This window comes from Vombatus ursinus, unplaced genomic scaffold, assembly GCF_900497805.2.
Source record: "Vombatus ursinus unplaced genomic scaffold, bare-nosed wombat genome assembly UNPS02015106.1, whole genome shotgun sequence".
NCBI lineage: Eukaryota > Metazoa > Chordata > Mammalia > Diprotodontia > Vombatidae > Vombatus > Vombatus ursinus.
Window position 1 is genome coordinate 1,685,297 of NW_020954884.1, and position 10,971 is coordinate 1,696,267.

The 10,971-nt window shown below is 38.4% G+C and overlaps 1 protein-coding gene across 1 annotated transcript in view; it reads left to right on the forward strand.

Annotated features, from left to right (window-relative positions):
- The window catches only part of AGXT2 (alanine--glyoxylate aminotransferase 2), a 55,849-nt gene that overhangs the window by 9,894 nt on the left and 34,984 nt on the right, over positions 1-10,971 (forward strand). Inside the window, exons 3-5 of the mRNA XM_027846264.1 lie at positions 3,343-3,527; positions 6,991-7,114; positions 9,700-9,794. Of these exons, the coding sequence (XP_027702065.1) occupies positions 3,343-3,527; positions 6,991-7,114; positions 9,700-9,794 (404 nt within the window). The remainder of the gene's footprint in view (positions 1-3,342; positions 3,528-6,990; positions 7,115-9,699; positions 9,795-10,971) is intronic.

Here is a 10,971-nt window from a genome sequence, read left to right on the forward strand (position 1 = left end):
CAGGGTGGACTTCTCCTCTCCTTCAAATACCTCCTCTCTCTTCTTCCTTTCATTCTTCTAACTAAGGATAAGTCCTTTTCTTACACATTTAAAGATAAGACCTGGGATATAAACATCCCAAGGAGGAATGGTACATTGACTTAACTTTACACTAATGATTGGTATCAGGGCTTTCTTAAGAAAGATTTTGAATAGAAAAAGGAGAAGAAAGAGTCAATGAAAGAGGGCAAACTACATTGAAAGGGAGGGTGGTTTCTCTGCTGCTTGTGCTAATTTTGGCCTAACAATTAACACCAAGAAAACATAGGTGTTCCATCAGCTCCGTGTACCCATACATGGAACCATCGATTACAGCAAATGGAGAAGTTTTGAAAGCTGTGGATAAGCTCACTTACTTTGGCAGTATACTTTCCAGGGATGTACGCATTGATAATAAAGTTGATGCACGCATTGCCAGAGCTAGTTCGGTGTTTGGGAGGCTCCAAAGGAAAGTGTGGGAGAGAAGAGGTATTAGACTGACTACCAAACTGAAAGTCTACAGAGCCATTGTGCTGACATCCTTGTTGTTTGCCTGTGAAAACTGGAAAGTACACCAGCGCCATGCCAGGAAACTGAACCACTTCCATTTGAATTGTCTTAGGAAGATTCTGAAGATCACCTGACAGGGTGAGATACCAAAGCACTGAGGTCCTTTTTCGAACTAAACCGCCAAGCATTCAAACTCTGCTTCAGAGAGCACAACTCCAATGGGCTGGCCACATTGTTCGAATATCAAATATATGCTTGCCTAAAAGACTATATTTTGGAGACTCACATGCTTGCATTGGAGAACACAAGCACTCACATGGTGGTCAGAAAAAGCGATATAAGGACACTCTCAAGAACTTTGGAATTGATTGTGTGACATGGGAGACAGAACTGCTCAGCATGGTGTGCCCTCATCAGAGAAGGTGCTGTGCTCCATAAGCAAAGCAGAATTGAAGTAGCTCAAAAGAAATATGAGATACACAAATTTAGAGAATCCACCCCAAATGTTTACATGGACTATTTGTGCCCAACCTGTGGTAGAGTGTTCTGAGCTCATATTGGTCTGATCAGCCATAATCAGATGCCTTGTAACTTGACTCTAACATAGTGATGTCACTTTCGTCCTCTTCGAGAACAAAGGACAGCAACCAACTAATCAACAGGCAACAACAAAAGCCATGCTCACTTACTTCCCAGGAAAGACTAGCTCTACCTTAGCTTGTCAGACTTCTGGTTCATCTAGTCTTGTGATTCTTAACTTTTTTTGTGTTATGGACCCCATAGGTAGTTTGGTGAAGTCTATGAACTCCTCTTCAGAATAATGTTCTTAAATGCATAAAATACAATACATAGGATTACAAAGAAAAACAATTATATTGAAATAAACTTATCAAAATCTTTAAAAAAAAAAAGCACTTTGCAGATTCCCAGGTTAAGAACCCTGAAGTCCATTGCTCTGCTTTTGCAAATGAGGAAATTAATATCAGAGTGGTGATGTTCAAGGTCAGGCAAGTGGTAAGGAATCCAATTTGGTTCCATTTGACAGATATTTGTGAAATGGCCATAACAATCAAGGCATTATGAGAAGTTCTGAGGGAGATGCAAAGATAAAAAATCCAAACCCCATCCTGAAAGTGCTTAAAGTTGAGTATAAAGAGGATGTCAAACAAATATTTCAGATTTTAAGTTTCTACAAGGCTTAGAATCTTTATAAATATTTGTTTTTGTTTTAAGAGTGCAGCAGGTCCCTACTTTAGCAGTAGGGTAACAGCTAACACTGCCATAAGTGATAATGTTATGACTCTCATAAGACATTTGGAAATTCATTCATTAAAGGGCTACTTGGTCAGTCATCTTGACTTTTGTCTTGCCAATGGACTTCGATAACTCTGGAGGAGAGAGAGTGAGACTGATGACTTTTTGAAGCTCTGCCTCACTTAAATCTAATCCATGAGCAAGTCAAGATATCACCCTCATGATGTCAGTGATCCTCTTCGAGAATGAAGAGCAAACAACAGCAGCTTGGTTCAATGTACTATGCTAAGTTCTGGGCATACAAAACAAAAAATGATCTAGGCCCTCAAAGAGCTAACATTCCAATAGAGAGGCAGGAGAGAAAAAGCAAGGACTCATGTGTCCATTCAACCAGAATTTATCAAGCTATTAGTTTTATTCATTTATCCATTTATTAAGCATATTACTCTATGCATGACTGAGTGGATAAAGAGCCAGCTTCAAAGACAGGAAAACCTGGGATCAGGCCCTGACTCTGATGCATACTACCTGTGTGACTCTGAGCAAGTCACTTACTTCTTTGTGCTCTAGGCAATTCTCTAAGATTGGAAGTTGCCTCTACCTGCAATGATAGAGGAAGTTCCTCAGTAGGACCTTGTGTTGTGTGTGTTGTAGTTTGTCCTTCGTTCTCGAAGAGGACCATGACATCAGGGAGATGATGACATGACTTGCCATTGACTTTGATTTGAGTAAGGGAGGGTTATGCAAGGTTACCAGCCTCACTTTCTCCTCCAGAGCCATCTGGGTCCAGTGGCCACATATAGATCAGGACGACTGGAGCTGGCCCTGGGTGCTGTGGGAGACCTTGGCCTTTTTAAGCTAAGGTCTTCTCAAGTTCTCACTCTGACTGAGGCAACACCCATTCAGTGAATAGACCTCTTTAAAAAGTGAGTCAAGGGATGGTCCCTTTAATAAAAAAAAATCAAACTGGGAGGGGAAGACCCTCAGGGTTGCAGTTGGACAACTCAGGACAGCTTGTCCTCTCCTCTCCTCTCCTCAGTAGGAGCTTAATGAATCAATGAAATCATAGGCCCAGTCACTCACTAGATATAAGTCACCATGCTAGGATTTGGGGACACAAAGAGAAAATGCCCTATAAGAGCTCACACTACAACTTTCATTCCTGAAGTGCCCCACCTCTTTTCTTCACCTACTAAATCCCTATTTGTTTTTTTAAAACTCTAACCCTATCAAGAAGCCTTCATTATCCAATCCCTCCCTATGATCCCAGCACTTTGTTCTGCACTTTTCTCATGCATGTAACATGTATTTATATGTATATATGTAGACATATACATGTGGGTATATAAATATATATATATATATATATATGCACACACACCCATATTTGTGTCTTGTTCCCTACTAGATTGTAAACTTGATAAAGGCAGGCATCTGGTCTGAATTTAACCTTTTATCTCCCTTAGTACCTAGCATCATGCTCTGCATGCAATATATGCATAATACTTTTTAATTGAATTAAAATTATTGAATTAAGCGCAAGAATTCTTTTTTCTGCAGTCCCAGCCTTATGACCATATCCTGAAGATTCGGAAACAGAATTTTTCGCCCCTGGTGTCCACTTATTTCCAGAAGCCCTTATTGCTCCACCAAGGATATATGCAATGGTTATTTGACCATGAAGGCCGAAGATATTTAGATCTATTTTCAGGGATTGTCACCATTAGTGTTGGCCATTGCCACCCGTAAGTATTGTTTGACTTTCTGGGCAACTTCAAAATACAGGGAACCTTAAAATATGATCACTGCATCGTGCCAGATATGACCACTTGGAGTAGGTTCTCGAGTGTATATAGATTTGGAATGATACAGGGGATTACTGTGAGTGATGATAATAAATACTTAATGTCCATTAAAATTCAATTTCTATCTGTTGTTTATCTTCTCTTCCTTCCACAGTTTCCTCCTGATGGCCTAGCCACATTGCTCTCAGAAAAAAAATGCGCTAAAAGATCCTAAAGTTTAGAAAGTATTTTTTATCCTCACCCAGAGTGATAACTGGGGCAAAGTGACCAGGGCTTTACCACAGGCTACCAACACAGTGGAGTACACTTCCTCCCCATGCTGGTCCTCCAACCTGACCCTACTGCTCTACGTCTTCCATACACCTTACACCAAAGCCACTTTTCTCCACATTGGAGTTGCATTTCCCCCTGCCCCCTACATTCTTCAAAGGTTAAGGAGTCATGGAATTGGTTGTGCTTCGGGCGCTAGAGCCAGACCATCTAATGATTTTTGTTCAGTTGTTTTTCAGTTGTGTCTAACTATTTGTGACCCCATTTGGGGTTTTCTTGGCAAATATGAGTCTTCCTGACTCCAGGCCTGGCATTCTATCCACTGTGCCACCTAGCTGCCCCCTAATAATAATACCTAGAACTTACTAAGTACCTACTGTGTGCCAGGCACTGTGCTAAGTGCTTTATAGTGATTATCTCATTTGATCCTCACCCTGGGAGGTAGGTGCTATAATTATCCCCATTTTACAGGTGAGGAAATTGAGGTAAACAAAGGTTAAGTGATTTATCCAAGGTCACATAGCTAGCAAGTGTCTGAAGCTGGATTTGAACTCAGGTCTTCAAGTGCTTGACTCCTAGCCAAGCACTCTGTCCATTGTGCCACCTAGCTCCCTGTCTGGGAAACAAGCTTCATCCCTCTCCCAAGAAAATATACTCAATTGCTAGGAACTATTCTCTGTGCCTTCTACCTGACAATTAAAGAATTTCTGGCTATAGCTCTACATTTTACAGTCCAAAAGAAACCAAAGGAAAAACTTAAACATTAAAAGCAGGTACATGGAGAAAGTATGGAGTCCATGAAGAAAAAGGAATAGATTTTTATGTGTTAAGAGAGAAGAAAGATGTTCACCAATCTTCACATAGGTTCTATATCTCTGGGAAATGTTGGAGCTTTTAAGTTTGTTTGTTTTTTTTTATTGTAGACTTGACAATTATCAATAAGCACAAACATTCCAATATTCAAAAAACAAAGAAAAGGATTATACAGGGTACTGCAGTTTTAAGCTGCACTTAGAATTTTGGGACACCCTGTATAAGAATCTGTAAACTTCTATTATATACAGTTATTTTAAAGGGAATATGTATATAATTTAACAAGATAATGATAGACAGAAATATTCAATTTTTTGTTCCCTTCCACTTCTTGGGTTTTTTTTCCTGTGCATTCTTAAATGTTTTATTGATTTGGGGTTTTTTGGGAAGAGGGGTTATTTCTTGACTTTTATATCATGACCTTTATATCATTGACCACTGACTTGCTACCCTACTCTTATGATCTAATACTGAGATTCATGACCTTTTTTGTGTCATAGGACCCTTTGGCAGTTCAGTGAAGTCTATGACTTCTCAGAAGAATAATGTTAGATGCATAAAATGAAATATATAGGATTACCGAAAAAAAAACCCTGTTATATTAGAAATAACGTTACCAATTTTTTTTCAAAAAGTTCACATACCATCCATTTCCCTCAGATCAAGAACTCTCACCCTAACAGAAAACCTCTCTTATAAGTTTTATAGTCCAATAAATCAAATTAATACATTGGCCATGTCTGAGGATGCCTTTCACTGCTATGACTAGAAAGAAAATTCTTACTTAAACAAGGAATAAAAGTGAACAGAAAAGACAAAATAGAAACTAATTACACAAAATTGAAAAACTTTTGCACCAGCAAAAATGAATGCAAGTACAATGGAAACAATAAACTGGGAAAATTTGTACAACATATTTCTTTGAGAATTTTTTTTCCTTCATGTTGGTTCTTTGTCAATATATGCCTTTCCATCCAAAAGACAAGAAGTTGATAATTAGAGATGAGATTATGTTTTTATTATATTTAACATGCCACACTTCATATGTAACAAAGATCTATCTTGCAGAAATCCTGCTTTCTTTAAGTTATTAATTTAGAATGGGGGTGGGAGAGGGCATCTCTAGTCTTCTTGATCTATATCTTGCCACTGGACCCAGGTAGCTCTGGAGGAGAAAGTGAGGCTGGTGACCTTGCACAGCCCTGTCTCACTTCAATTCGCTTGCAAGTCATGGCAGCACCTTCCTGATGTCATGGTACTCCTCGAGAATGAAGGATAAACAACAACAATTTAGAACAGGGGTTCTTTACCAAGGATCTGTAAAGTTCTTGGTTTGTTTGTTTTTTTTTAATATTTTTATAATTGTACTTCAATATAATTGGTTCCCTGTGTGTTTTATTTTGTGCATTTATGAATGTTATTCTGAGAAGAGGTCCATAAGTTTCACCAGACTGCCAAAGGGGTCCAGGATAGAAAACATTTTAAGACACCCTGCTCTAGACAATGGTACTCTATTGCACAGCAGATTCATTCCAAGTTCCTCTACCCAGCTTTCACAGATCTTCTTAATCTGCTTCACCCTCTTCACTACCACTTATGTGAGTTTCTACCTGTCTCGAAAATGAACCTTTTGTTCTTATCAGTCTGGTCTCCCCACTGTTCTCCCTACTTAAAGTAAACAGTCAGATCAATACTTTCCTTCCTTTTTTTTCCCATTTCTCTTCTCTTTGTGTTATACTTACTCCAGTATAAAATGTTCCCATCATTGAAATTCACATCTGTTCTTTGAATATATTCCAAAAAGTTACAGCTTTCCTCTGACACCTTTAGACAAATTATTTGCACTTCATTCAAGAAGGTTTATCCCTACTTATCCCCTCAATTTTTAAAAATTGTGAAGAAAAATCTCATTTGATTCTCCATATGACAAAACAAATGAATTCATAATTTCTTGGAAGAGAGAAGAAAAGCATCAAGGCTTATGTTCAGGTGTTTTTGTTTTCCACACTGTTCAAAGAATAAATTGGAAATTTAGTGTTGTTAGGAATCCCAAGCCAACTAATCCAATCTCCCACCCAATTCAAGATTGCCCTCTGTAAGTCTCCTGATAGACAATCACTCTACTTCTTTGGGCATATGTCAATGAACAAGAAGCTCACTACCTAATGAGGGAGCCCTTTCCATCCTTGGACACTTCTTTGTTAGAAAGTTATATTGAGCTGAAATCGAATTTCTTGTACTGCTTTTGAAAATGGCTGCACATGGAATAACATATGGCATGTTAATCTGGATGATTGTGTTCTCCCCCTATTTTTCCCAGGAAGGTAACTACAGCTGCACAAAAACAGCTTGGACGCCTGTGGCATACAAGTCCTGCCTTCTTGCATCCTGCAGTACATGAATATGTAGAGAAGCTGACAGCCCTTCTCCCTGAGCCACTTAAGGTAAAATGCTCCAATTCCAAAGTAATAATAATCTCGGGATCCAAAACCCAAAAGGTTCCATCACTTCAAATGGAAATGAAATTAAGTAGAAGAACCCCAGTATTAAGCTGATCCCTTATAAGTAGGTGAGGCAGCATGGTATAGCAGAAAGATCACTGACTCAAACAAGGACTTAGATTATTCCCTGTGTGACTTTGGACAAGTCACTTAAAGCCTCAGTCTCCTCAACTGTAAGATGAAAGGGTTAAACTAGAAGGCTTCTGAGGTCCCTTCTACTTCTGGGATTGGTGATTTTTTGAACCAAAAGGAAGAAAAGAAGATTCTTCAGCAGAAATAAAAGAAAATAATGTATGAATGATTGGTAAAAAGAGCAGAACAGAGATGTGAAAGGTGACTTGATGTTTGTCCATGTATTTGAACTGCTTCCCTTCCTCAGGTGTCCCTGTATCTAGAGTATTCCTCTAGGTAGTCCTTGTAGTAAAGACTTTCCAAGAGTACATTACCTCTAGGTCCAAAGCTTCTACAATTCCTTTTGCACGGTGAAACTTTTCTCCATCAGCCTCTTTACTGAATAATTTGCATTTCTCTTTTGACAAGAGTTGTGACCGTGTATAGCACACAATAAGAAAACATCTAGTCACATCATCCCAAAATTCAATTACCTGGATGTTTTTCCTAAATTCAGTCAAGTATACAAATTGGCTGGATTTTTTTTATTGAATTATAGGGTCTATCTTGACTCTCCCCTTTTGTCTTTGTGCTTATAGTGTGTAGCACAGTGCCTTGCACATACTAGGTTCTTAAATAAATGTTTGTTTAATGTATTGAGTGGAATGGAATGGAAAAGAAAATCCATATTCAACTCGCTGTTTGGAAGTGATAATGATTTCAAAACTTAAACCCAAGGCTCCACCAATATTTCACTCTATAAATATATCCACCAATAAGGGAGGGAGAGCATTTAATTAAAATATGATACAATCTAATAGCAAGGAAGTCAATCAAGTAGCACACCATTCTTGGCACAAAAGGATACATATCTCCTTTCTCTCTAACATAGCAAGAGGGCACAGTAGTGTTGCACTGACACACTCGGGTGTATATACTTGGCATGAGCAAAGACCCTCTTCTTACAGCCTTTTCCCTTGTGAAGGATACTGACAACTCTTACTTTGGCTCCGTCGTCATTCCCATGGTCCAGACACATGGTTCGGAAAGCTCTGACTGCTGTGGATATAGTCTTCTTCTCCCAACCACCTTTCTGCTCTCTTGTTGTTCCCATCTTTAGTTCTCTTAAATCTCTGGTGCTGTAGAAGCTCCTCACCAAATCAGTGTGCTCATGTCGTGACTTCACCAAGCTGTGAGCTCATCTACAGCCTTCTAAAAAGAATTGGATAATTTTCTCCATTGAGTGACAGTGTCTCAGCCCTAAGCATTGTGGGAAATAGCATCCACAAACACGTCTTCTGCAGAATCAGGGAGATATTACAATGCTACATAGATATGACTTTAATCTAAATATAGCATCATATATTGCAATACAATATATTGGAATATAATATGGTATATTATATTTTAAATTTTTGTTAAGGTAAAGATCTTCTGATTTTAGATGTTTGGTGTTAACTGTTGTCTTTGAATTTCAAAGCAAAATGGGAGTTAAGACAAATATAAGGATACTTTTTTTTAAATAGTGGCATAGTGAATGGGAAAAGAGTGAGAACATAAGTTCTGCATGGGAAAGAATAAAGAAAATTCAAACAAAGATACGTGAAGAAGAAATTCAAGGATGCCAACATTGTACCAATTCCTCGTGTTTTTCTTTGAAAACTTTCCCCACTGAATTCTTTCTCTGGGTCTAGCATTTATTAATGGCTCTCTATCTCTGGATTCTGGGCATTTTCTCTGGCTGCCTTCCATGACTAGAATGCTTTTCCTTCTCACCTCTGCCTCTTGTCTTTTCTGGCTTCCTTGAAGTCCCAGCTAAAATCCCAATTTCCACAGGAAACCTTTTCCAATTCCCCTTAAAGCTAGTGCCTTCCCTTCATAGATTATCTCCAAATTATCTTGCACATAACTTATTTGTACATAGTTGTTTGCATGTTGTCTCTTCCATTAGACTACCCTTGAGGTGGGGGCTCTTTTTGTCTTTCTTTGTATCCCCAGTGCTTAACACAGTGCCCAGCATATAGTAGGTGATTAATAGATGTTTGTTTCCTGAGACTGGTCACAGATATTCATGGAAGGGTTTTTAGTAAAGTAGTTATGGAGTCAGTGCACTAGGGATTAACACCTTCCCCAATCCATTTATAGGGCTGTTATAGTGGCCAAATATTTTAATGTGCAGAAAATGTCACAGAAATTTACTCTGATGTACACATACATATGTGATCTTATGAAGGTGAGGATTCCCTCAAAAGCTATATACTACAAGCCATACATGCCTGCCCATACATAAACACATGGTATTGCCAAGTACATACTGACTTTGTCTAAGTTGAGTCCTCTTTATACGGTATCTTTAATACTCTTCAATGAGTTAATATTTTTAATTAATGACATTTTGTCTTACATTTTTCCTCTAGGTTATTTTCTTTATGAACAGTGGCTCAGAAGCCAATGATATGGCTATGTTAATGGCACGAAGCTACTCTCAAAATGTTGACATCATTTCCCTCAGGTAATCACACTTCATGGACTTCATTTTAATAATTTTAACTTTACCTAACAATAAATCTGTGTCTTCAAACCACTATGAAGAAAAATTGTCCAGGGCATCTATCAGACATTTAAATGGTATAGGAAGGGAAAGGAGCAAACATTTATTAAGTACCTACTATATGCCAGACACTATACTAAGTACTTTATAAATATTATCTCATCTGATCCTCATAACAACCATGGAAGGTAGGTGCTATTACTGTCTCTGCTGTACAATGAAGAAACTGAGACAGACAGAGGTTAAGTGATTTGCTCAGAGTCACGTAAGTGTTTGAGGTTGGATTTGAACTTACATCTTCCTGACTCCAGGCCCTCTATCCATTACACTACCCAGCAGTCTGTCATGGTTTAGGATATGGTTATGTAGGTGATGTAGGTGAAGAGATAACCTTATCCAAATTGATCTGCTTTGTCCAGTTAAACAGAACCTGGATGTAAAAGAGCATCTGATTGGGATCACATATCAATATCAACATGCTGCACTGTGCCTTGGATATGATTGTCTTTTCTAGAAAATAGAAAGGGCAGCTAGGTGGTCAAATGGGTGGAGAACTGAACATGGAATCAGGAAGACCTGAGTTCAAATTCAGATACAGATACTTACTAGCTATGTGATCCTAGGGTTTCACTTGACCTCTGTCTATCTCAATTTTCTCATCTGTAAACAGGGACAATAATAGAACCTTCCTTCCAGGGTTGTATAACGTGAGATAATTTTTCAAAGTGCTTTGTAAACTTCAAAATATTTCAAAATATCCTTCAATGAACTGCAGTTTCATTTGTGTGGATGCTTCCTCCAACAGTGCTAGTTATAACTCTTCCATACCTTGGTGAATGGTCTTCATTAGTTGCTATGGCCAGAATCCATTGGTCAATTTTCTGGTGATGTCTCTCTGAGTTTATTTAGGCTTATTCTTGGAATACAGTCTTATTATCTGTCAACTAGCCCATATCAGAAGCCTTACCAACCCAGTGAGATCTTACATCCCACTGGCATAATCATGGAGAACCAAGAATCACTTCTACTTCACCATGAGGCAATAGAATAGGACTTTAACAGAGGAAATAATTCCAAACAGCACAAAATTCTCATGAGCCAACTCTGGGTCTACATGCCTTTTCTATGGCATACTAAA